The 27,444-nt window shown below is 44.2% G+C and overlaps 1 protein-coding gene across 1 annotated transcript in view; it reads right to left on the reverse strand.

The window, feature by feature from the left end:
* EEPD1 (endonuclease/exonuclease/phosphatase family domain containing 1) overlaps nt 1–27,444 on the reverse strand; it is a 62,786-nt gene that overhangs the window by 15,185 nt on the left and 20,157 nt on the right. Inside the window, exon 2 of the mRNA XM_083578074.1 lies at nt 7,867–7,918. Within this exon, the coding sequence (XP_083434200.1) occupies nt 7,867–7,918 (52 nt within the window). The remainder of the gene's footprint in view (nt 1–7,866; nt 7,919–27,444) is intronic.

Below are 27,444 nucleotides of genomic sequence, written 5' to 3' on the forward strand. Positions count from 1 at the left end.
ATTACTGGAATATTGTCATTAATGTACAGTGTGCTTTACACAAGACACAAGAAAGGAAAACATGTTCCTGCCCCCAAGATGCGTTGTCTGTTCTGTCCTATCCCATAATTGACACGCAGTGCTAATGTTAATGGCTCCAAAAATAAAATAAAATAAAACATCTTGGAAAAATGATACAGGGACACATATTGGCACATCCTGAACTCTGTGAGGCAATGCTAGCCATCCGTGGGAGTTAAACTCAGCAGCAGTTCAGCTCAGCATCGCTGACACATTTCTGAACTTCAGGAGAGACTGTTGGCTGTTACAAAGTGAAATCTGTAGCACTCCTGCACATGCAGCATTGGCAGATTCAGGGGAACCTCAAAGTTTGTAGAAATAGCCCCCCCCCCCAAAAAAAAACATGGCAAAGGAAGCTGCGGGGAGCAGGGAATCAAAACAGCCCCCTAGGAACTCATTCATTCATTTATTGTAAATGCTTTTTAACAGCTTATTATTACAGCACAAACACACGGCACTTAGAAAACAAACTACGAAAGAAAACACAAAACAAATGACAAACATATATCCATAAATCCGCAAGTATCTGCACACGGACTTACGTTATCCAATCTTTAATTCTTATTCTATTCTAATAAGACTTCCTCCCTCCTCAATGCGGGTCTGATTTTAAACTTGATAAACTGTTTCTTTCTCATTTCGTCTTTTCCACCCTTCTCCGTATGTTGTATTTGTAAACCGTAATTTGTTTTGCAAAGATTATTCGAAGCAAGTCCAGGTTTTAATTTGAGGGCGCTTTTTTTTTAACAATCTCTTTTTGAAATGTTTGTTTAGACTGTCCCGTAACTGCATCCGTCATTTTTGCCAACTCAAAGTAATCAAATAATCTTTCTTGCCACTCTTTTTTCGTTGGTACTGTTTCACTTTTCCAGGTTTTTTTGCAATTAGTATTCTTGCTACGAATGAGACCCATAAGAACTCAATAGTGTGGAATGCCTAGAGACGAGGGGAGTTGACAGCCAGGTAGAAGATTAAAAGTTAAGAGCAAGTCTTTTATTCTGTCGCCCCCAAACTCCTTCAGCCACACACTCAAGGTAACACGCATTCACCAGGGGTGCCACTCATCACCCCTCTAATATTTAATGGTTTTATGGCGCACAGAACAAAAGAAACATATTTGAGATAAGGCAGCTCCGTTGTAAATGGGAAAAGAGAATGTCCTTATCTTTATAGTGCAGGTGCCTGAATGAGCAACCCAGAATACAAACCAAGAGACATTTGACTGCTTTTTCTCTCTCTCAAGCCATCTGTCACTACTATGAAGCACACCTGCGGGCTACACATCCAAAGACACTGGTCTGAAGAACAGGCTGGCACTTTTGAAAAAAAGGAGACCGGTTTCCTCGCAATGAATGGAGAACGAAAGATGAATCGACGGATCCAGAAAAGAACATCTATTTCTGTCAGACAATATCAAAAGAGACTTTGATAGCTGTTTCTTAGCAGCAAAGAAAACTCCTTTTCAAATACCCTGTTAGGGAAATTTTTAATAGGATGTTCTTATTGTCAGAGGCCAGGATAGAGAAAGCGCGACAAAAGGAACCTTAGCTGTGTGGTTGGCTGGCATGCCAAAGGCCTCGTGTTCAACTCCAGCTGAAAGGATTGGGTTGCAGGTGATGCCAAACACCTTTCTGCCCGAGACCCTGGAAGGTCACTGCCAGGCAGGGTAGACAATAAGGGGCTAGATGGACAAGACTTTGACCACTTAGACCAGACGCAGCCAATGTGGTGCCCTGGTTGGATGGCAAATCTCACCCTCCCTGATTATTAGCCAGGCTACCTGAGTCTGAGATGGAGCCCATTGGATCCGGAGAGTAAAATATTGATTAGTCCTATCTAGACTATTAAAGCAGTCCTCAGAAAAGGAAAAAGCTGATGGTCCTTTCTCCACCCCAAGATGGCTTTTTCCTAGTCAGCTGGAAAGCACAGACTTTTGTTTTCTTGGCTGGCTATATTCCAAATGCCAAAGTGTTCTTCGCCAGTTCTTACCCAAGCAGGTCAAACGCCTTTGCTATTTTATAGCCATCAACCATCGAAAGTCATTAAAGAAAGATCTTTCACTGCTAGATACACAAGAGCCTAGAGATGGCTATGTTTTCTCTTGATATCACACAATGGCACTCCTCTTATAATATCCTCGCATTTGTCATGCCCGGTGCAGTGAAGGTCAATATGACCTGACTTTACTCTTTATTTGCTTGTACACGTCTTGAGGTTCAAGCCTTAAATTAAAAGTGGGAGATTTATGTAGGCATTTGCAACGATGCAATTTCCTCGGGTCAACTGGGTTTAATTAATTTCAATTCGCTTCAACTTTGATAAACCAGCAAATTGCAGAAATCAAAGACAATGTGTACTCATTCGGTTAGTTTTGGCTGGATGACTAAACAATTAATCTTGGCTAGACGGAACATGCAAGCTAAGTGAATTACACAAGGCTGACGAGAGCATTTGCAATGTTTGCAAACTTTGAAGTTTTTCTCATGTACTGCAATTTTTAAAAATTTGTTCTGTAATTTCTGCAGGAAAACTCACGCTCTTTATCAGATAGGTACAAGAGGAAGGATTCCAGAGCTAATGCCAGTCATCTGCTTAAGAACAAGTTGGAAGTTCAACTCTTTAACATCTCAGCTGAACTAGGGACAAGCTATGTTGCGTAGTTACTATACTCGGAGCCTTTTAGTTTAGAAAAAATGGTGAACAGGTCAGGAAATTGCAGAAGTGCAATTTTTTCCCACATGGTATGGGGAAAGTGGATGGAAAGAAAATTTTCTCCCTTGTTCATAATGTAATAAGAATTTTAAAGTCTTAGATATATATTACATGTTCATAAATGTACCAAGCAAAGGTAAAGGTAAAGGGACCCCTGACCATTAGGTCCAGTCGTGGCAGACTCTGGGGTTGCGGCGCTCATCTCACTTTATTGGCCGAGGGAGCCGGCGAACAGCTTCCAGGTCATGTGGCCAGCATGACTAAGCGGCTTCTGACAAACGAGAGCAGCGCACGGAAACACCGTTTACCTTCCCGCCAGAGCGGTACCTATTTATCTACTTGCACTTCGACATGCTTTCGAACTGCTAGGTGGGCAGGAGCAGGGACCGAGCAACGGGAGCTCACCCCGTCGTGGGAATTCGAACCGCCGACCTTCTGATCGGCAAGTCCTAGGCTCTGTGGTTTAACCCACAGCGCCACCCGGGTCCACCGTACCAGGCAAACATGTACATAAATATATAAACCACATGTCTGAAGCAGCACAGGAAGATAGTCCTGAAACCATTTTGACTCCCAAGCTGACCAAAAGTTTCTCTGCAAGGAGGGAGGGAAAAAACCTTCATTGTTACAGGAATTTAGTAATCACCATTTCAAAGGGTGACAGACTACCAGGAAAAGACTACCAGGAAAGGCAATCAGATAAGGCATTATCAGATAACCTGCCAGACAGGAGATAAACAACGCACTCAGATTTCTGTTGTAGACTGCCCTTTCTGTGATGTAGGTATGATGTATCTGGGGGGTGGTCTTGGGTTACACCCCTTCTGTGATATATGTATAATGTATGGAGGGGTGGGTCTTGAGCTCCAGGGCAGGGAATTTAAAATGTCTATATAGGGCCTTGCGCGCCATGGTTCGAGGTCCTCCTCCTTTCCTGCATGTGAGGAGAGCACCCTGTTGCAACAGATCAATAAAGATCAGGCTTACTAGCTGCTTTGCTTCTCAATATTCTCTGGTTGGCCTCTGTTATTTTCTCCTACCAATAGGGAACTCACGTAAGGACTCTATACGGGCTGTTGGATAAGGGAAAAAGGGAAGATTTTTATTGTTTACAACAATAAGACTAGAACTTAAGGTCATTCAATACAACACAACGCTGCAAGATTACGTGCAAAAAGTACTTCTCCTCTGGTTGGCATGACACAGTAAGCCAAACCATTGTTTACCAGGAGGGTGCAACTGTACTGTGGTGAAGAGCTTGCAGCTTCTTCGCTCTTCCTGGGTCCTTTTTACTGCCACCCTGCACCAAGCTAAGCCACGTTTTTGCTTAGCGTATGGTCCAAACCTAGGCTTGTCCCTAAGCTCTCTCTTCACGACATACCCTGTCTGCATTATAAATATAATATATATAGGAAGAAGACTGAGAAGCTGCCTAATCAGTCATTTTGTTCTTCCTGAGTGAAAGATGGTCACAAAACAAGGCTGGAAAAAGGAAAAACCTAGACTGGAAGTATCACTGAGAATTGCTTCCGACAAATGAAAGTTTCAGTATAATTTCCCTCACAGTGAGGTGAGTGAAACCTAACGCAACGAGTCAACTTGAGCTCTCCGGCCAACTGTGATTCCGCTTCATATCTTTCTTGCTTTTTTGCATTTGGCATTCACCAGTTGGTTAAGCCTGAGACACATGATTCAGCCTCGCTCGGTGAAACCCGCTTGGTCAGAAACACCCACAATAAAGGAGAAAAATTGTCAGGCTCCTGTAAAAGGTGCTGCTGGGACAACTGGCTGACAGACAGGCAATGGCTCTCCAAAGCAGTTACAACTATTGGCTTCTTCTGCCTGTTTGCTTCGGCAAATGTTGTTGTCAGTTCCAGCCACTGACCTCAGGGGCGATGAACTGGGAGGACATACTTTCCAAGGCTGTGTATGCATTATACCTTTAAATAACACCGGAAGCACATTGCTTCCCTTAACGAATTATGGGCACTGTACTTTGCAGAGGGTTGCTGGTTCACTGTAACTCTGTGAAGGGAAAACTACAGTGCCCAGAATTCTTTGAGGGGAAGAGCATGCTTCAGATGTGCTTTAAAAGTATAGAGTGTATGCAGTCCAAGTCCAGATTTGGCTATGTGAGTCGATAGCTCCAGCTGGCTCTGATTCCATTTAGCCTTGATGAACTCTTAGAAAAAGGAGTCGTTGGAAGACCAAAGAGAAGACAGTGATCACTTGGGGGGGGGTGGGGGAAGCACTTAAAAGCAGAGGTGGGGTTGAATGGAGAAGGCTTCTGTGGCTAGGAGATGCTAACTCATACCTACCATACTTTTCCGTGTATAAAACTATGTTATTATCTTTTAAAATCATGCTAAAAAGTGGGGATCGTCTTATACATGGGTAGTGCATAAGGTGGACGTTTGATTGGTTGCTGCTGCGGCTGGCAGTGGCTACTGTGCGTGTCATTGGTTGCTGCGTCAATGGTTGATGTTGACTGGTCGACACGTGCAGGTGAGAAATTTTGGGCACCCCCCCCAAAGCTCAAAAACTCTGAGCAATCCTTCCCAAAAGAAGCTCAACAACTTTGTGCCATCTCCCCCCATTTCCTGAAATTTCATGGGGGGACGTCTTATACACAGAAAAGTACAGTGCATTTAAGTTTTAAAGAAAAGCCGCAAAAAAATCAATTATTGTGGCAATAAAGCCTTGCTATGCACCAGTTCCCTTTCCCAAAGTTATTTATCTGTGCATGAATATATACGTTACACACAAGCATGCTGCGTGTGCAGAAAAAGTTACACGTTCTCTCAAAGAACTGCCAGGGCTTTGGCACTTTTGAGTCCGTAGAAAGGAGGAGTGTTATTTGAGCAGGGTATAGCTCTCTCTTCTGCTTAACAGTCGTCGCATGAACAGTCTGCTTTGCTGTGAAAGTGATTTAGGAATAACAAAGATAACAATGGGTTTAATCACGATGAAACACTGATCTGGCTGAAATGTATGGAAGTTGATGTGCCGAGGGGACAAGAAAGCCACTGAGAGCGCATTTGTCGAATCTGTTATGTTCCATGCCAGACATGGGAGAAAGAAATGTTCTCTCAGAGCGAGGAAGCTGCAAAATCCATCCATCCTAAACTTGTTTTCACATGTCTATATTTTGTTAGGCGAAGGGCAGAAAGCCAGCCAAACGATACAAAATAAGTTTTCGAAACTTTGCAAAAGACCCGCGCGCACACCCCAGTTCGTATATAAACGAATATACATTTTCATGCCACTCCTTCTTCTAGTGAACTCCGGTGGTGAACAGGAAGGCATCCAAAAAAAGAGGCCACAAAGGTGGGGAGGGAGAAAGGGAGATAGTAGTATGCTCAGAGGAACAACCATGTTTGCAGAAATACAACATTTTGTCAACCGAAAACTCATGAGAATCCACCCTCCTTGCACTCTAAACAACAGCAGCCACAGCCAAATGAGGACTGAGATGGTCACTTGCCATGATATGTTGATAGACACTTTTAAAAGAAAACATGAAAATGGGGGGTGGTCTGCTACAGAAGAGTAGGACTGGCTGGATGGCATCCTATGACCCAAGGCAATTGTGGGACATTTCCCACAACAATGCAGAAAGCTGCAAAAATCAGGAAGCTTCGAGAAAAGCTAGTTTTTGCACTGTAGCATCTGAAGAGGGATCCAAAGAATTACTTTAGGCATGCCCAAAGGGTTACATGCACCCAGCGGGGATTTTTTAAAGTCCCACCCCCCTTCTGAAAAGCCACAAGAGTTTATCCCTCTGTCTGTCTGTCTGTCTGTGTCTCTCTCTCAAACGCACAAACACAGTCATATTGCAAGCTCTGAAACTCAGCTCACTTTCAAAAGTGGTTTGCTGTGCAGCATTGTCAAAGATTCTGTGAGCATGTTGAAAACTCGTATGAACAGTACATAGTCATGTGGTTAATAATTGCAGTCCAGAGAATGCTAAGAGAAAAAAGAGCAGAAGACTCTTACTCTTTAACACGCTGCCTTAGAGCAAATAATAATAATAATAATAATAATAATAGTAATAGTAATAGTAATAATAATAATAATAATATATTTATACCCTGCCCAACTGGCTGGGTTTCCCCAGCCACTCTGGGCAGCTTCCAACAAAATATTAAAATACAATAGTCTATTACACATTAAAAGCTGCCTTCAGATGTCTTGTAAAAGTCTGGTAGTTGTTGTTCTCTTAGACATCTGGTAGGAGGGCGTTTCACAGGGCAGGTGCCACTACCAAGAAGGCCCTCTGCCTGGTTCCCTGTAACTTGTCTTCTCGCAGCGAGGGAACCACCAGAAGGCCCTCGGCGCTGGACCTCAGTGTCCGGGCAGAACAACGGGGGTGGAGACACTCCTTCAGGTATACTGGGCCGGGGCATAAGAATGAACCAAATTTCCTGCATTTAGGTGTCATGCTAAACCATGGCTTAGCACTACAATAATAAGTCTCAACAAGCCTTGAGGTTGTGCACTGTCTCCTCCCATCTGGCACAGCTATCAGAAGGAGATTAGAAATTTAGATTAACTACAGTTTAACAGCTGGGATAGCTCGGTTGGTAGAGCCTGAGACTCTTAATCTCAGGTTCATGGATTCGAGCCCCACGTTGGGCAAAAGATTCCTGCATTAGAGGGGGTTGGACTAGATGACCCTTGTGGTCCCTTCCAACTCTACAATACTATGAATGTAACATGTTATCTGAAACTTAAACTGTGGCTAATCTTAACCATGGTCTGTTGAAACAAGCCAGCTTCATAAACCATAGTTGGCCGGTTTCCACTAACCACAGTTAAGATGAACTAGTTTGTTCAGGTTCAGACAACGTCGCAAGCTGCTGCAAATCTAAAACAGAAATGAAAATGACCAAACTCCTTCTCACGGTTGCACAAAAGAGAAGAGCCCAAAGATCGCTACAGTCCATCCTTACTAGCGTTATATCTGGTGCAATTTGTAGTATGAAGTGAACTGGATCCATACTATATGAATCGCAGTAAACAGGGAATCCTATAGCTAAAAGAAGAGTTGTGCTTGAAAAGATGTGTGCAAGCTCTACAAACAGGTGAAAATACCTTTTCCAGGGCATCTCTGTCAACCAGCTCCTGCACAGCCAAAAGCTTGATGCTAGAAGAGAAAAAACAACAAAAGAAGTCATTTTAAAACCAAGTAAAAGTAGATCCTGAAAGTTTGAAAACCCTTATATGGCATGCTAGTCAGCCATTTACAACGGTGCAGTCCCACACAGTCATTAAATCCCCATCTATCTTGCAAAAGAATGATCTGCAAGAGCTTACGCTACTTCACTGGACACAGCTGACTTTGACTGCTCTGATACAGCATGCGTAAGCAGGTTCTTGGCTGAGAACCCAGCTATCATACCAGAATGCTGCATGCAAGAACCAACAGCGTGAGGTGGGAGTTGCTCTATTTACATCTGAAAGGCAGCTCCTTGACTGCTATGTTTGCTTGAAGAGCTGCCTTGCTAGATCAGCCAGAGGAGCAAAGTGGTGAAGCGTTTCTTTGTCAACCTTGGCTAACCAGGTGCTTCTGGGAAGTTCACAAGCAAGACGTGCAGAGGGCAAAACAAGCCCTGTGATTTATCCTGAAAGTCAGGTATTAATAGGTCTACCGTTTTGAACCTAGAAGCTCCGTTTTGCTCTCACAGTTAATCAAAATGTATTCACCCCCTACAAATTTGCCTGATCCTTGTCTTTTGTTTTTTTTAAAAAATAAATTATTTAACATAATTGTTACAAAATATAAGCAAAACACTGCAAATACGTACCCACATATACACTTCAAATAAGCACATATACATGAAAAAAAGAACAAAAAAGAAAAAAGGAAGAAAAGAAAAATAAAAAGAAAAAATAAGAAGAAAAATTGGAAGAAGAAGAAAAATTGGAAGAATTTCTTCCAAATTTATTCTACAAATATCTCGGTATGTAAATAATAATAAAATTTCATTGATTGACTTCTATCGCTTACACTGCACTTCCTATATACATTTTAAGTAGGTTGTATCTGTTATTCCATATTTTCCCCATACAAACTCACACAAATATTCTAATCAATAAGTTTTCTAAATCTTTCATAAATCTATTCTAAACACAACCAATACCTTACATTAATCCTTGTCTACATAAAGAATCATTTAGACATTTCCATTGTTTCTGGATTATATTTTTTTGGTTTTTGTCTTATCAAATCAGTCAACTTTGCTAATTCCAAGTATTCGCAAAAGATCCTTGTCTTTTGAAGAGTCACTCCAGCTACGGCTAACCACCACTTCTAGGGATAATGGTTCACAAAAGCACATCATATGGTCCACAAAATCATAGACATGGCGGTCAAGGCACTGCCACTGGAGTCCATAAATCTTCTCTTACATACCAGGAAACTTCTCCACCTGGCTTGGTATTGAGGACCTGGACCTGGTGCTGGGCATAAGAGACAGACTGGGGATGCTGCTGAAGGCCATCTCTGGCACAGTGGTGGTGAACCCAGGGACAATTGGAGATGGGGGGTGGAGTTGGACCAGCTTTGCCCCAGATGCCTCCCCAGGAGGGGAGCCCCCTTGGCTAAGGGGAGGGCAGCAGAGACGGCTCCTTGGTGGGTGACACTGGGCTTGGAGTATTCAGCATTGTGGGGCTGAATACTTTTGTGGCAGCCCTCTAGGCATGTCCCTGGGATCTGGGCCTGCTCCTCTCAGCCTGCGGGGGCCCTTCTCTGGGCTGAATTTTTCTTGGGATCCCATCTTCTCATTCCCCAGCCTACTGTGACCTTCCCTGTGGCTGTCCACTTCCAGCTTCCTGATAGCCCCTCACTCCTCTGACCTCCCTTTCCATGACATCTGCAATAGACTCAGAACACCCTGGAGGAGAAGGGACTTAGTCTGAGGCTGCTTCTAGATCCATCACCGCGGACACAGTTGTCCTCAGCGGCTGGGGTACTGTTTAGCAGCTTTGGCGTTTAAGACAGCTAGGTTATTCCTGGATCTTGATAGTTGGACCACATGCACTGGTAGCCTCAACACTGGATTACTGCAATGGGCTCTTTCTGCAGCTCTTGAGGTTAGTCCAGAGGCTACAGGTGCACTGGCAGAACAGCACCTAGGCTGCTTATGGAGACAGACTGGCACCAGCATACAACACCTTGTTTGTGGGCTCTGCATGGGCTCCCCATCTGCAGTTCAATATTTTGATGCTAGCATATGAGGTGCTACAGATTCGAGTAGCTTGAGAGACTGCCTTATGCCTTAAATACTCAGAAGGGCACGACAACCTGCAAGAGAGTTTCTCCTTCAAGTTCCTAACATACCAAAAGCTTGTGCCACAGTAATTTGGATAAGGGCTTCCCCCGTTTTGTGGAACAGCATCTCTGCTCAGATAAGACAGGTGCTCACGATCTGTACTTTCCGGAAACAGCCGAAGACATTTTTTTGATTCAATTAGCTTTTCCAGCTGGGTGAAAAGGTTTCTGCCACAGATGTTCCTTTTGTATGATTTGTAAACCTAACTTTGGTTGTTTTTCTCCTATTTTAGAAAACTATTTTTACTTGTTTTTATGCTAGGTTTGTAAATCACCCTAAGACTCACATGAAAGGTGATCCATGAATTTATAAAATACTATTAATGACAACAACAGCTGTTATTGCATCCATTTGTCATTACTCGAATAGGCTGCTCTGTATAATTAAACCCATCTACAAAGTTGCCTAATAAAAACCAGATTGATTCTGGCAACCTTTTCTTATAATGGGTGCACGCAGATAGAGCCACATGCCCAAAAATGCTGTAGAAAGAGAAGCAGAGAGACAGAAAGGAGAGTTTGCCATTGACTTTAGCCCAACCCCTGTGCTGACTCATGAAAACATGAGGCTCGTAAAGAAGCGTAAGCACCAAGCGAGGATTTATAGCACTGCATAGGGAAGGAGAGATCGTTTATCTAAACGGCGCAAGGCAACCTGCCATCCATGGCTGGTGTAGAAAGCAGAACTGATTGGATATCCTCTGTGGTTTTTACAGGACATGCAGTGCAACTGATCTAAAAATAGGAGGCAGTTATTGCTGGCTGTCCAATAGATTACACTCCTCCAAGGGCTACAAAGGTTGACTTAAAAAAAACAATAATTCTGCAATTATATCGACAGCCTTAGAGAATAATCATCCACAGAACAGGCACAGTGTAGAGTCCAGAACTCAAATCCACATTGATTATCCAACTGGCAACTTAAGGAGGATCAGAAATTCTACCTGTGTGCCACCAGTCAACTGTGGTGAAATGGTGAGAAATGTAGAGAGACCAGTTGCACCAACAAGGAAGCCTAATATTTATTCTAGTAAGCCAGAGCAGATCAGGTGGGTAACCTTTTGGCCCCTATAAAGGCTTCTGGGTCAGGATTGCTCCACGCTGCTCACTAATCAGAGCAACTAGCTCTCACTGCTGCCTCAGATTGCCTTGGCCTCACCTCCTAAACTCAACCGTAAGCCCAGTCTGCCAAGTTGAAGAAAGACAAGTTCATTCACACTTGGCCAGCTGGCTTCAACCCACCAAGGAACAGGGTGTACCTGGAATGTACCAGCGGATCCACAGAGACCCAAAGTCATTCTCGGCACAATATACTTGTTTGTTTCATCCTGGTCAAATGGACAGTTCCGAAATTTTGACACAATGAGAACCCCTAAATTAAGGAAATCAAAGCAGCTCTCTCTGGGTACAAAATGAAGATACTTGTGTCCTGGCCGGGTACAAATGAGTTCAAGGGGAAGGAGTCAATAAGGGCCAAGGGAGAGAAGAATCCCCATTGAACTGGGAAGAACAGTGTTTGTCCCAGTGTGTGAAGGCAAGCAGCCTTCACACACCTGGCAGGTGCAAACATTATATCCCAGCCTGCAAGTACTTCATATCGTCAGTTGTCACATGGTCATTTGCCTTCATCCACTATCAACCAGCTAATAGGAGAGGCAGACACAGACACCTGCCAATGTTGTATCGACCGCAGAAGAGATCCTTAAACTCATCCGTTAAAAGGAGGTGTAGACTTAAAAGCAACAACTGGCCTTCCTTACTGGATAACTGCAATCGGCTAACACAAGCCTATTGTCTTCCGTAGCTTTCAGGGACCAGGCTTGTAAGGTTTCGTAGCCCTGTATCTGGTGGTACCAATGGCACACCATTGTCCAGAACAGAAGCTCTTCTTACAAGAAGCCACTGTATCTGCCCATCAACGAAAGAGCAGCTATTCATAGCTGAAAACGTTGCATGAGTGATGGATGAGAAAGAGATAAATCATGTCACTGAGCTTTGCATCAATGGGTAAGGGAAGAATAGAAATAAAGCCATCAGTTGGAAATATATTTTGAATATGGTGGGAAGTTTAGCAAAGGCGCCTAAGAAATTCACAATAGTCAACACAGTAACTCACTCATTTGACACTGGGAAAACAAACAAAGGCTTTCAGACAAAGATAATATATTGTCTGTGTCATGTTTCAACATGGCAACATAAAATTACTCACACATTTTTCACAATGCTAGGAAGGTTCTTAAGCCTGATAATGTATGAAGTGGGATTTGGTGTGTTTTTTTCATCCATCCCTAAGTAACTTGTTCAACTGGCGATTGAGCCTGAGGTTATATGATGTCACATCAAACAATTCTTATCCCACACTTTCAAGGGCATTTCCTCATCACTTTCCTTCCTGCAAAAAGTGGGGGCTAGAAGCAGGTTTGTTGTGCAACAGCAGCAAATCCACTTAGAATCACCGAATCTTTAATTGAACAACATGACTTTCCCTGGATGCAATTAAGCCTCTCAAAAAGTAGCAACAGTCTAGAAGCAGTTACACTCCCTGCCACACAGTTCCCATCATTTTTATTCTTCTTGGATCTTTGTTTCCATGGAAATGCAGCTTTAAAAAAACCTACTGTCTCCTACACACACCCGGTAACGCAGATTGCATCAGTTAAAGAACTGAAAGTATGACTTTTTAATCCAGTACTAATAAATTTCTTCATAGCAAAAACAGGCAAAGGAGTTAACTATGACTCAAGCAGTCAATATAATAAAGAGAAAAAGAAAGTTGGAGTTTTTTTGGGGGGATACAATGAAGTTCAAGTGAAATGGGGTGGCTTTTTGTAAGGCTGTCTGCAGCAGATGACTATTACTACTCTTTGAGTTCTTCCAACACATTTTGCCTAGGGCTGGTAGTGATGTGCTTCTCTGTCAGTTAACTTGAGGGATTTCTCCCATATTATACACTCACTGCCCATTTCGCACGGGGGCTCCATTCCCACCCCCAGCGAATGTCAGCAGAACATAGATAAGCATGACCCCCCCCATTACGTTGCCCCACGCCCTCATTTTGCCTTCTTCCGGGTCCAAAAGGACCCACGTGTTGGCTATTGCATGCCATTTGGACACACCTAAAATGGTTGCCATTTGTACTTATACAATACCAGAAAGCCCCAAAGAGTTCTTCCTTCTGGAATGACAACAGTGCCTTATTTAACTTTGCCACAGGGAGAGCAGCACATAAGACCCCAACTATTCTGATGTTCATACTGTTATAGTTTTTTTGAGTGGGGCTCAAACCCTAGTGGTAGGATTTTGATTATTTGGAGCATTGGATGGAAGGTTGGAGGCCAAGTGGAAAAGTATAGGCTAAGCTTCCTATCAAGTCAGGGCCTCAACTGCGACAGAGGCATGAACGTGAGAAAAAGTGTTGACGGCCCATCCGAGAGGATTTCTTGGGCCTGGGCAGATAGAGGGTGCCATGGTAATGGGGGTGTGTGTGTTTGAGGGGACATGAAAAGAAAGTCTTTACAGAAAGGCATGCTGGGAAGAAGAGGGAGAGGACAAAGGGAGAGATCCATCTTGGGCAGGATGGCTGAAGGCTGGCTGGGAAAGATGCTTTTGACTCCAGTGCTGCACTGCCATGCGGAAGAAGCCCCTCTTGAGATGACCATGCTGTAAGATCTGGACTCTCTCCATCTAAACTCAGGTGTAAATAAGTGAATAAAGCACATTTCTTGAAGCTACGACCGTCTCCGCCGCACCTTCAATTCTCCAAAGGAGCACAGCCCCTGGTGAGTGCCCGGAACCCGCTGGAATCTTGCTACCACTCGGCAGAGAATGGGGGTGGCACCCAACTTTGGTAATAATACCTAAGTATCGGCTACCCTAACTCAAACCCTCTTGAAGGATACAGAAAACAGAAGCTACTCCTTCCTCCTCTTCTTCCAAGAAGCTAAACCAAAGATCATCAACCATTCTTGGCCCATGGGAACATTTTGTTTTTCTGATTTTTGAGCAAGTGCCATGGGTGCCATCCCCTTGCCCCATCAGCATGCCACACACACACACTGAATGAATGTGCACACAAACTTCATTTTTCCAAAGGTAAAATGTTGTCGTTTAGTCGTGTCCGACTCTTCGTGACCCCATGGCCCTGAGCACGCCAGGCACACCTGTCTTCCACTGCCTCCCGCAGCTTGGTCAAACTCATGCTGGTAGCTTCGAGAACACTGTCCCACCATCTCATCCTCTGTCGTCCCCTTCTCCTTGTGCCCTCCATCTTTCCCAACATCAGGTCTTTTCCAGGGAGTCTTCTCTTCTCATGAGGTGGCCAAAGTTTTGGAGCCTCAGCTTCAGGATCTGTCCTTCCAGTGAGCACTCAGGGCTGATTTCCTTAAGAATGGATAGGTTTGATCTTCTTGCAGTCCTTGGGACTCTCAAGAGTCTCCTCTAGCACCATAATTCAAAAGCATCAATTCTTCGGCGATCAGCCTTCTTTATGGTCCAGCTCTCACTTCCAAAGGTAAAATAAGAATGAGCAAACACACCAGAATTAATATGAACCTTGAAAAGCACCTTGAGGGGAAAGAGGCAGTGGGAAAGAATCCCTCTTCCAACTTAGTAGCTCTATGTACTTTTAAAGGGAGAAAACAGTAGCCACCCGAGGCTCCTCATGACCAAGGGGCAGTGATGGAAGAGGTGCGCCAGAGGCTTCATGGGTGCCAGGAGAAGAGCTCACGGGTACCCTTGCGCCCACAGGCAACATTCCGGCAGCCTCTGTGCTATAAACACTAGCTGCAGGCATTACTTTTGTTGGGTACGCCAAACTGTACAGGATAGGACAAAGTCCGCAGCAGCTTCAGTAAGCCTTAGTGCAGATAAGCAGACTTGCCACTGAGTGCAACTAGACCGCTGGCCAACTTGAGAGATGGTCGTTATGCCTCCTGGAAAGCAAAGGCAGTGTCTCCGCCACAACCTAAACATGCAGGGAACCACAGTGCCCAGGGCAAGAAATGGTGCGCTCTTAAGCAGAAGCACCCAAGCAATAAAGAAGAAAAAGAGGGATCATAAAAGCTAATTAGGAGTGCCAGAAGAGCACAATAAACTAATTTCCTGCATGTGCTGCTTGTTACGGGAGTTACATGTGTTGTATACACCTTCTAAATCAGGGGTCAGCAACCTTTTTCAGCCGTGGGCTGGTCCACTGTCCCTCAGACCTTGTTGGGGGCCGGACTATATTCTGGGGGCGGGGGAAAATGAACAAATTCCTATGCCCCACAAATAATCCAGAGATGCATTTTAAAATAAAAGGACACATTCTACTTATGTAAAAACACCAGGCAGGCCCCACAAATAACCCAGAGATGCATTTTAAAATAAAAGGACACATTCTACTTATGTAAAAACACCAGGCATGCCCCACAAATAACCCAGAGATGCATTTTAAATTAACGCACATTCTACTCATGTAAAACACGCTGATTCCCGAACCATCCGCGGGCTGGATTTAGAAGGCGATTGGGCCGGATCCAGCCCATGGGCCTTAGGTTGCCTAACGGTAAAGGTAAAGGGACCCCTGACCATTAGGTCCAGTCGTGACCGACTCTGGGGTTGCGGCGCTCATCTCGCTTTATTGGCCGAGGGAGCCGGCGTACAGCTTCCGGGTCATGTGGCCAGCATGACTAAGCCGCTTCTGGCGAACCAGAGCAGTGCACAGAAACGCTGTTTACCTTCCCGCCGGAGCGGTACCTATTTATCTACTTGCACTTTGACGTGCTTCCAAATGCTAGTTTGGCAGGAGCAGGGACCGAGCAACGGGAGCTCACCCCGTCGTGGGGATTCGAACCGCCGACCTTCTGATCGGCAAGTCCTAGGCTCAGTGGTTTAACCCACAGCACCACCCGTGTGCCGTATTTAGGTTGCCTACCCCTGTTCTAAATCTTATTTCCAGCATGCAGTCTGATGAAAAGAACTGGCATTTAAAAACACATGATATTGTTAAAGTCCTTTTGAAACGACGCATATACAGTAATCACTTTCAGCTTTTCCCGAGTTCAATGTAGCTGACTCCCCACCTTGTGAGTGAGCTTAGGATTCTAGCCGTGAGACCGGAGAAGATACAATGCTGGCAAGTAAAGCAGGGAAGAGCCCTGGGAAGACATGTTTTGACCCCTTCAGTCTTCTGCTCAGTGGCATGAATTCTCCTTCCCCTCCACGTATGGCCTCAACTATGGCTTAGTACCGTATTTTTCGCCCTATAGGATGCACTTTTCCCCCTCCAAAAATGAAGGGGAAATGTGTGTGCGTCCTATGGGGCGAATGCAGGCTTTTGCTGAAGCCTGGAGAGCGAGAGGCGTCAGTGCGCCGACATCTCTCACTCTCCAGGCTCCAGGAAGTTAGCCGCAGCGCCGCCATCCCACTGTTCCCCGAGCTGGTTTTGGGGGGGAAATAAAGTTATTTTTCCCCCTTTATTTCCCCCCCAAAAAAGTAGGTGCGTCCTATGGGACGGAGCGTCCTATGGGACGAAAAATACGGTAGTTGTGCAGGCAGGCATTCCTAAGACTGCCTCCTGATTTGCAAACCATAGTTTCCAGACAGACGGCATCACACTGGAACTGGGCCTTGATCTGTCAATAGAGCATCCTTTCATAAAACCAAAATTCTAAATTCCTTTCTAATCTAACCCGTATTTGTTTGCTATTACGAGAACCGGGGGGGGGGGAATTAATCCCATCTTACTGTGCTCTAAAATAGTCTACTTGCAATTATGAAATAACCGCTCTATCGTTTTATTAAAAGCAGGGTTTGTCCGTTTTTGCCAGACAGATTGGGGGATAACAGTCTTTGTGTGTCTTCTTACAGAGGCATTTACATTGGGTTTGGATGTGTCATTTAACTGATTAAAATAAAATAAAAATCCTCTCTACTAGAAGAGGTAAGGCCAGCATTCAAAACAAAGATCTGAAGGCCATAAAAACAATAGTTGGCTTACAACCTCCAGAAGACTGAGCATGATTATTTTGCAAATAAATAAGCTTTTCTGTTTGGCTCCTTCGCTTTGTTCTTCTGAATTTCCCTTGCGGGTTACACTTTGATGCTTCTGAAATATCTTTTCCTCCCTCTGATTCTCCCTCACTGCCCCAATGGAAGGACTGGAGAGCCCTTTATTAAATTGTGTGATTTATTATTTTTAGAGGATGTGCAAATTTTGAAACATGGCCAGTGACGTCTCATCATTCCTTGATATAAAACAAAGCTAAAAATAAAATTAAAGGGCTGTATGAGGAATTCAGGAATAGCAGGGATTGTTTCTCTTAGGAATTTACCATTTGAGGGGCTTAGTTTTGTGTGCTTGCCAAACGGCTTTAAACCCTGGAAGCAATCAAATGTAATTTAAGGTTGTCTAATTCCCTGCTTTTACAGAGCGCCTCAGCTAAATCCTAAATCCTATGGAGTCTTTCAGTGAGAAAACTTTCATCTTCTGTTAATTCTCAACAGTTTTACGCTCCTTAGGCTATATTTTTGACCCACTTGCACATTACAGACTTTCAACAATATCTTCTTTTCTGGGACATGAGTGCTGGGGACCATGACTTGAAAGGGACAGGGCACGAAACTGCTGCTCATCTCATGCAATGTCAAGTGTGACGTTTTTCTCTGTGCATACACACTGTGGAGCCGCCATCAGCCAGTGCTTCCACACATATTTTCATGTGGATAACAAAACAATATAAAAATCAACTACAGCTTTATTGGTTACTAGCAGTTTCATACCTAGCACTGGCTGGGAATGCTAAGAAACAAACAAACAAAAATAATCGGTATAGTTTTGAAAGGCTCAGTCTACAACATGGGTAGGCAAACTAAGGCCCAGGGGCCGGATCCGGCCCAATCACCATCAAAATCCAGCCTTCGGATGGTCCAGGAATCAGTGTGTTTTTACATGAGTAGAATGTGTCCTTTTATTTAAAATGCATCTCTGGGTTATTTGTGGGGCATAGGAATTCATTCACCCCCCCCCAAATATAGTCCGGCCTCCCACAAGGTCTGAGGGACCGTGGACTGGCCCCCTGCTTAAAAAGTTTGCTGACCCCTGGTCTACAACCTTGGTTCAAAATGGCACCCAACTGTATCCAGACAAAGGACTAAGCTTATGAACATGTGACACCAGATGGCGCTGCAGAGCAGTGATCCATCACCAATGGGATTTTGCATTGAGAGTTTTTATAGTGTTTTTCCCTATAGCGGTTTTTTTTTTTTTATCAGTATAGATCCAGCCAAGGGCCCAAACCTGTTCCCTGATCTCAGGAGCTACAAGGCAAAATTTGGTTACAATATCTGGAGAGGTGTCCAAATGCAGAGAGAACAAACAGACGACTTCCCAAAACATACGTTTGTAACAGCTTTTCAGTGTATTATGTATTTAACTCTACAACGGAGAAATGGATTGGTGATAGAGTTAAATACATAATACACTGAAAAGCTGTTACAAACGTATAACAAATGTATAACAAACGTATAACTGCGTATAATTTGTAACTGCAGGCACTTTCAAAGCAGCAATTTGCAATGGCACATGCCTTTTTCTTTTTAATGAGACCATGAACTCTTTTAGTTAGAACTTTCCAATTGTGCAAACGTCTCCCGAGTTCCATGTGGGAAGCTGCATGACTGTTAAAAGCCGCAATAGAGAAAATGAAGCTTGTGGCCTATACTTAGTGGCCCATTCTAATTTTAAAAAACTACAAAATAAGCAATAGGATTTCTCCATTAGGATGCAGATGTACCCCTCCCCACAAGGAGAAGCTAGATGGTGCCATATGAACCTTCAAGCTGCAGGTCTGTTAGCAGCCAAAGCCCCACACAGACATTGCTCTGTGTACTACAGGCCAAGATTGCCACGGCTTTAAATACCAAATGTCAAGTGCTTCTGATTTAAACATCAAGGACTGTCTCTCGGCTTTCTCTGTAATTCTAATCCACAGTAACATATAATTTTCTCCCAGGTCTGCAAGGAGGAAAATAGGTTGAATCGACACGTCCTTAGTCAAATGATGCCCCTTTTTCTTTGTGGCGTTACACAAAGCAGGTCCTGCCAATTTTAATGTACAGCACAGTGGCTCCAACTTAGGTTGCAAAGAAAACTCTGAAGAATAGGGAGTTTCTCTCTGAGGTACACCATGGATAACCACATTCAGAATAAATACATCTTTTGTCATATAGCTATGCTCGAAAGCCAGAGGCTCTGCAAAAATAGTTTGGGAACAACCACTAGCAATTGGGAATGTCCAAAATGGCTTCTACACAAATGCTACCTGATAAAATTGAAATTTGACGCCAGGGCACTTGGGATGTATGTATCTATAAAAAGGTAAAGGGACCCCTGACCATTAGGTCCAGTCGTGGCCGACTCTGGGGTTGCAGCGCTCATCTTGCTTTATTGGCCAAGGGAGCCGGTGTACAGCTTCCGGGTCATGTGGCCAGCAGGACTAAGCCGCTTCTGGTGAACCAGAGCAGCGCACGGAAACACCGTTTACCTTCCCGCCGGAGCGGTACCTATTTATCTACTTGCACTTTGACGTGCTTTCGAACTGCTAGGTGGGCAGGAGCAGGGACCGAGCAACGGGAGCTCACCCCGTTGCGGGGATTCGAACCGCCGACCTTCTGATCGGCAAGTCCTAGGCTCTGTGATTTAACCCACAGCGCCACCCGCGGCCCCCTATGTATCTGTACTGTAGACCTAAAACAGTACCTTCCTTCCTTCCTTCCTTCCTTCCTCTCTTTCTTTCTTTCTTTCTTTCTTTCTTTCTTTCTTTCTTTCTTTCTTTCCAGAGAATACTGGAAACAGTAGTTCAGTGAAATCAGATTGTGGTATAGGGTTCTTCCTGTGCACAGAAATTCCTTAGCATTGCCAATAAACTACAAATCCCACAATTCTTCGGAGGGAGCTCTGAAAGCTGATCTGATATAAAACCAATATAAGTTTGTAGTGTAAACTTTTCTAGGGAAAGTCTGTCCACTGACCTATGCTCTCCACGTTGTCTTTCATGATTCATTCACTTTGCCCTTCGTTCAACTGCTGCATTTATCTCTGTAATAAATAGATCGAGTCCCCTGTGGTGAGAGTCTCCCAACTGCCCAATCTGATAACCTATCAAAGTGGGAAAGGAATGACACATGCATATTGATGCTGGAGTATCACTACACGAACATAGCAATGATACTGTAAAAAGTTATAAAGGGAACTTTATTCAGCAAGGGCGAAAGCGTTTCAAGCCAAAGTGCCAGATCTTTGCTCCCACAGCTCAGCAAGATTCAGTTTTGCGCGGACAGGCAGAGACAATGTCCCATCCCTGAGAGACACCCATGTGGAATAATGCCTCAAGACAATGTGTTATAGGATTAAAATTTGGCTACAACTTTATTAAAACTTCAGATGTAGGGAAACCTTGGCTTAGGCATTGGGCGTTAATCCCTCCCAGTCCCCGGCTGGGGATCTGGGGAACATCAGGGTTATCCAGGATATGTGGGGATTGGGCTGGCTCTGGAGAACGTCAGTTCGAGCAGAGAGAGCCCGCCCACCATTTTGCTACCGTCGCAGGGGAGAGCAATGACAACCTAACGGCGTATGGCCAATGCCTCCCCTCAAAACAACCCCTTTAACGAGGAACCCTGGGATCGCAGCCGCAGGTGGCGGTGGGGGTCACCGCTTCACGCCCCCCCCCATTTAGGGAATATAGACTAAAGGATTCCGCCCAAGGCCTGAAACTGCCAAAGTTGTGACGTTTTGCTATGGGGAAGGCAAAATCTGCCAATGCAGGAAAATTCCTTTCTGGCCCTTCAACAGCGACCATAACGTAGCAGTGCCCGCGTACCTGTGGAGAAGAGGTTAACCTGCAAAAGAAGACTTAGCTAAGGGAGGGCAGGGAAGCCAGCCTAGCAACCCAAAGCAATCACTTTTGGACCGGCATGGTCTGAGAGGCCCAGGGAGTTTCCCATGACAGGTTTAGCACAAGACGTCTAACCACCAGTTTCTGGAGTGTATTCCTCTTTTATATATGCCTATCAGCAAAACATGAAATATTCTTCTGGATTTTATGTTGCAGAGAGGGAAAGCATATTCAAATCTCTCCCCCCACCCCAAGAAAGATAGCCTCTCTGTACACAGGGAAATAGGGATGCGGGTGGCACTGTGGGTTAAACCACAGAGCCTAGGACTTGCCAATCAGAAGGTCAGCGGTTCAAATCCCCGCCACGGGGTGAGCTCCCGTTGCTCGGTCCCAGCTCCTGCCCACCTAGCAGTTCAAAAGCACATCAAAGTGCAAGTAGATAAATAGGTACTGCTCCGGCGGGAAGGTAAACGGCCTTTCCCTGCGCTGCTCTGGTTCGCCAGAAGCAGCTTAGTCATGCTGGCCACATGACCCAGAAGCTGTACGCCGGCTCCCTCGGCCAATAAAGCGAGATGAGCGCCGCAACCCCAGAGTCAGCCACGACTGAACCTAATGGTCAGGGGTCCCTTTACCTTTACTTACACAGGGAAATAGCACACACGCCAAGTCTAGTATGCAATTCCTCTATTTACAAGATTTTATTTATTTTTGAGAAGTGGTGGAATCCATGTGGGCCTTATCACTTGATTTTGCCGATGTCACACAGCCCCATGAGCAGATTGGCAAACTGCTGCACTTGTGTAGCGCTTACTCATGCAAGTGGGAATCCCTGTCATCTGTCAGATACAGATGTGACAGATTTCCTGCTCTCTGCACATCCTTTTATTACTTGCGTGCCACACAAATCATGTGGTGGCATGTGGCAATGACTACCTGCCTGGCTCAAATCAATTAGCCAACTGCAGGTATATTTATGGTGCTATGTCATTGATCATGACTAATTTGGGGGGAATGGGACCTAATTTCACTGCCTTCAAACTCTGGGAAACAAAACAGCCAGTGCCCCCAACCCTGGAATCATTTTTCATTTCCCCAAGTTATGGTTTAATGGCGCTCAATCTCAGCAGCTAAATCTCAGGCTTTTTTTTTGGGGTTATCTGGCTCCTCTGTTTTCAGCCAGGCAGATGTTTGTTTCCAGACATTCCTGAAAAAGGAGGTAACACTTTTCAGCAATAGTGGAGATACTCTGGATGAGAGGAAAATTATGTCTGTGATTGACATGGGCTGTGTCTGGTTGTACAGGTTATGTAAAATAAAAACATCTGTACACACAGCAAGGGAACTCCCACTGAGTGAGAGAGAGCAAACCTAAATTTCAAGTCCTGGAAAGCAATATAGTAATCAAAGGCTCAGAAGACAGAATGTAAACAAAATTCTCTCTCTTCTCTCTCTCATTTTAGGACAAAACATTTGAGATGAACTTTTTACATTTAAGAAGGCATACCTGCCTTTCTAGAACCTCCACTGAAAATTCATGCAACATATATTATATATATATATATATATATATATATATATATATATATATATATATATAAACATGCCCACACAAATACTATAACTGGAGGTTTTTAGAATGGTTCTCATGCACCCCAAGGGCTCTTACCTTTTAACACAATTTACTTGCTTAAAATGTCCCAAAGATGGGTGACAACACTTATTTGAGGTTTGAACCAGCTGGGAACTTTAGAGAGCTGAACTGCCCGATGACACTGACGTTTTGCCAGAAGGGCTAGCCAAATAAGTCAAATTAAATCACCACATCATTTTACCTACTTGTTAACCCATCAACCATTTTTCAGCAAGACGACAAGGACACTGCTTTCAAACCACGACCCACCCATTTATTGCAAACAGAGAATTCATTATAAATTCCTAAGTTTTAACCTGAGGTTTCCTGTTAATGATTTCTTTTTATGTCAGAGGAAGTACTACGAATTTCTTGCGAAGGAAACAAAAAAAAATTTCAAAAAATGGTGCAATGTGGCAATTGTGTCGTTTCTCTCTCTGCCTTTGCCCGGCTGTTGCTTTACCAGGCAGAACTGTAAAAACTGCCTGAGGACACTTTTCAGGCCTGTATGAACTTTGCTAAGAGTGAGTTTGTTGAACTCAAGTAACTCTAAGATGGGCAGAAATCCAGACAGACGTCTCAGAGGTTACTAGGATTCCTTGTGGAAGAAGAGGAACATGATTGTTTTGTTTTTAATCTACAAAGAACAATAATTTCTGAGAAGAGAAGTTCTGTGTCTGTGCCATGCATAAGACAGTGTCTTCAAAAAATAAATCAAGAGTCTTCAGTTATTTAAATAACTTGAGCAACGCTAAAGGGACGATTTCTCCATAGAGCCAGGATGTTCCCCCAAGTTCTTTAGCCAAAGGGGGAAAAGCATGAACCTTTTTTTTTTTGACATCAAATAACCCCCCGAGTCTGCCAGTCCATTTCATTAGGATAAAAGGTAAAGGTAAAGGTACCCCTGCCCGTACGGGCCAGTCTTGCCAGACTCTAGGGTTGTGCGCTCATCTCACTCTATAGGCCGGGAGCCAGTGCTGTCCGCAGACACTTCCGGGTCACGTGGCCAGCGTGACAAGCTGCATCTGGCGAGCCAGCGCAACACACGGAAACGCTGTTTACCTTCCCGCTATAAAGCGGTCCCTATTTATCTACTTGCACCCGGGGGTGCTTTCGAACTGCTAGGTTGGCAGGCGCTGGGACCGAACGACGGGAGCGCACCCCGCCGCGGGGATTCGAACTGCCGACCATGCGATCGGCAAGTCCTAGGCACTGAGGTTTTACCCACAGCGCCACCCGTGTCCCTTTTCATTAGGATACAAAGTCCTATTTCCTACCCAGAAAGAAGGTCCATACTGTGCATTGCTATGCTGCCAACATGCTCAAATCCAGAACTCCAGTACGCTGGTCGGATATTATTAGCACCGCCCTCAAATCCCTTAAAGGAAGACGTTGAAAAATCGAATTTAAGAGTTTTCTAAGCAGCATATTAAGTCTGGATGTAGGGAATACAGGTTCAAAGCCCAGCTAGAAAGTTATCTGGATGCCCTTAGACTGAGGGGTTTGCCCATGTTGGAACAGAAAGTCCATCTGTTCCAACAAACCTTCCATGACTCTTGCTATGTTTTTTCTAGAATTTGATTCTACAAAATGGTATTTAGTTCCATTGCTCTGTACAGAAAGAGAGATACAAGTATAATATTTGTTATCTGATGTGTAAACCACTTACAGCAAGCAAAGCCAGTGTGGTGCCTCCAGATCTTGTTGGACTACAACTCCCATCATCCCCGAACCAGCGGCCATGCCGGCAGTGGATGGTGGGGCAACATATGGAGGGCACCACATTGGGTACCTCCGACTTAAGTGACTATTCTAGGAATATGCAGCATATAACTACGTGAAGCAAACAAGGATTCCCATTGGAAGTCAATCACACAGTGGGATCTGGGAGACCACCAACTGCTCCTACGCCATTGAGGGCTCAGCACCTCAGCAAAAGAACAACAACTGCCTGGTGGTGCTTTGAGAACATCTGCCTAACACCTCAGCAACCAGGCCAGCAGTTCTTCTTTCACTGTGGTGGGGGAACGCCACCTCTGTCGCCTTGGGCAGCAAGAAAATGGTTCTGTTTTATTTGGAGCAAGAGTTTCCATAGTTACACACGGTTCTTTTGCAGCGCTTGACCTCACAATGCAGCCAGCTAGACCACATATACCAGCACACACACACACACACACACCCCAGAGACCTCGCTTGATGTCCACAGGGTCTCCTCATCCTGACCAGATTAGGCTCAAAGTATTGCTGCAGCCAATTTTGTAAACCGCTTTGAGGTTTCTTTTGTACAATCAAGCAGTCTAGAAATGTTATGAAACAAATAAATTGGCAATAGAATTAAGTTGTGGTGTGTTTTTGGTTGCGGTTGTGCATGTGTGTGCCCACAACAGTTTTTCTGGTTTGCAAATATGCCCCTGGGCCCAAAAAAGTTGGCCACCTCAGACACACTCCCCAACCACTTCCAAATTGACCTGGCAAAGTTAGGAAATAGTGTGTGTGTGTGTGTGTGTGTGTGTGTGTGTGAACACTGGTTCACTTTCTGCTTAGGTCCGCCACTAATCAGACCACCCCACAATTCATGTCAAAATTGCGACACAAGAGAAACGTGTTTCCTCAAACGTTTTTTTCAATTTCAACTGCACCGAGGCAAACTGTTTGAAACAAAGCAGAGCAAAGTCCTCCATTGTCTTTACTCTGCTATTAAACAGAGACGTGATATAGAAATAATTTCCCCCTCTTCCTACTTGTAAAAGTATTAAACAAAGAAAATTTATGTTACAGATACTTAATACGACAGGGAAACTGGTGCTTGCTGCAGCCCATAACATAAGATGTTTACATGCGTGGGCTTGGCGGTGATGGGTGAACTCACAGCCTGTTGGTGTTAAAATCTCAGCAGGAAGAGCTGTTTTTAGATATCAAGCAACAGGGAAGGCAAATTAAAAAAACATTGTTTTTTTAAAACAGAACAAAAGAAAGGGAAGGCCTTTTCTACAATGATTAAAATATCCTGTGGCATTTAAACCAGGATTTCCTATTTTAGGGAAATGGCACTGGGAGGGGGGAATGTTCACACAGAATAAAATTACAGCATAGCTTTTATAAGAGAAACACTCCTTCTGCCACAAAATCTTTGAGGACTGTAGTCATGGGTGCACCCCTCTTGTTTCAACACCCAAGCAACGGAAGCAGAGTCTGACTGAAAAGCCTGTAGCACAAGTATGTTCACAAGCCGTGGCTGGAAAGCAGGGCTATGTCCTGTCAACCTTATTGGAAACTGTGCAAACCAGAGAAATATTGTTGCATTCTCTGCCTACCTACAATTTATTTTTTCTTTGCAGAATAGCGAACTCAGCTGTCGAAGGGCAGGGATCTTAAAAATTGAAGGAAGATGATTTCCTAGCACTCAAAAGATGTGAGATCACAAGTCTCCAGTCACCACCCAACTTATCTTCTATAGACCCAGGGCACCATCTAAAATTAACCCCCAACTTTGGCAATATGAAAATGGTCACATTTCTTTCTACTTCTGCTGTCTGCCTCACAAGAGACCCAGCCATTCAGCTGAGCGATCATTCACTGCCAGGTTTTATACGGAGAAGCTGTAGTTTTTCCTCACCCAAGCAACGCTGTTCAACCCTGAAATCTGTTTTGCATCTAGCAGAGTCCAATGCAATGAGCACTCCATCGTAAGGCAGGAATGAACTGCAGACTTAGGAACCTGAGCATCATGTCCAGTGTCTTCTTTCTTCTTCATCCCACTGTTTTGTTGAACATCCAGTCTGAATAAGAACTGGAAGGCTTGCTCACTATTTTACGACATTTTAGTTGGACCTAATAAGGCAGTGAAAGGGACGCGGGTGGCGCTGTGGGTTAAACCACAGAGCCTAGGACTTGCCGATCAGAAGGTAAGGGGTTCGAATCCCCGCAAAGGGGTGAGCTCCCATTGCTCAGTCCCTGCTCCTGCCAACCTAGCAGTTCAAAAGCACCTCAAAGTGCAAGTAGATAAATAGGTACCGCTCCGGCGGGAAGGTAAACGGCGTTTCCGTGCGCTGCGCTGGTTCGCCAGAAGCAGCTTAGTCATGTTGGCCACATGACCCGGAAGCTGTACGCTGGCTCCCTTGGCCAATAAAGCGAGATGAGCGCCGCAACCCCAGAGTCGGTCACGACTGGACCTAATGGTCAGGGGTCCCTTTAGCTTTACCTTTAATAAGGCAGTGATCCATAAAGCCACTCACAGTGGCTGCAACCAGGATTCAATACATTTATTCGCTTTGATTGTGGGAGGCAGGGACTATTGTATGGAGATGACAATTATTACTCACGTGTCTTTGATGTTTGTAGACTATAAAGTACTGCGGATTTGGGTATCCAAAGGCGGTATAAATATATTCTTTTTTGTAAATAATCTGTTTTGCTATTTTAGATTAAAATGGGGAAATCGTGAAATGGAATTAGGGTCGACTTTAGAAAAAGATATTAAGAATGAGATTTGATGTATCAAGATTGAGAATTATGTCAAAATTGGTTAAACAAAAGGATTTAAATATAATAAGGTAAAATTTGGGGATAGGAACTTGTTGAACTAAAAATTGAATTGGAATACAAGAAGAGGAGATGTGGGGAAGTCAAGGAAAAATGTTAATGAAAGATATATGTTTGCGTTTGGTTTTTTTTTGTGGGTGTGTGTGTTTTGTTTTTTTGTTTTTTTTAAATTCTTTTGGAAACTTCAATAAATATTTTATATATATATAAAAAAAATAAAGTACTGCGGATCTGGATTTTTAAAAATACCCAGTGCATTGTAAGGTAACTTTTTTTGCTGTGCAGGAAAG

The sequence above is a fragment of the Podarcis filfolensis genome, assembly GCF_964270895.1.
Source record: "Podarcis filfolensis genome assembly, chromosome: 12".
Lineage (NCBI taxonomy): Eukaryota > Metazoa > Chordata > Lepidosauria > Squamata > Lacertidae > Podarcis > Podarcis filfolensis.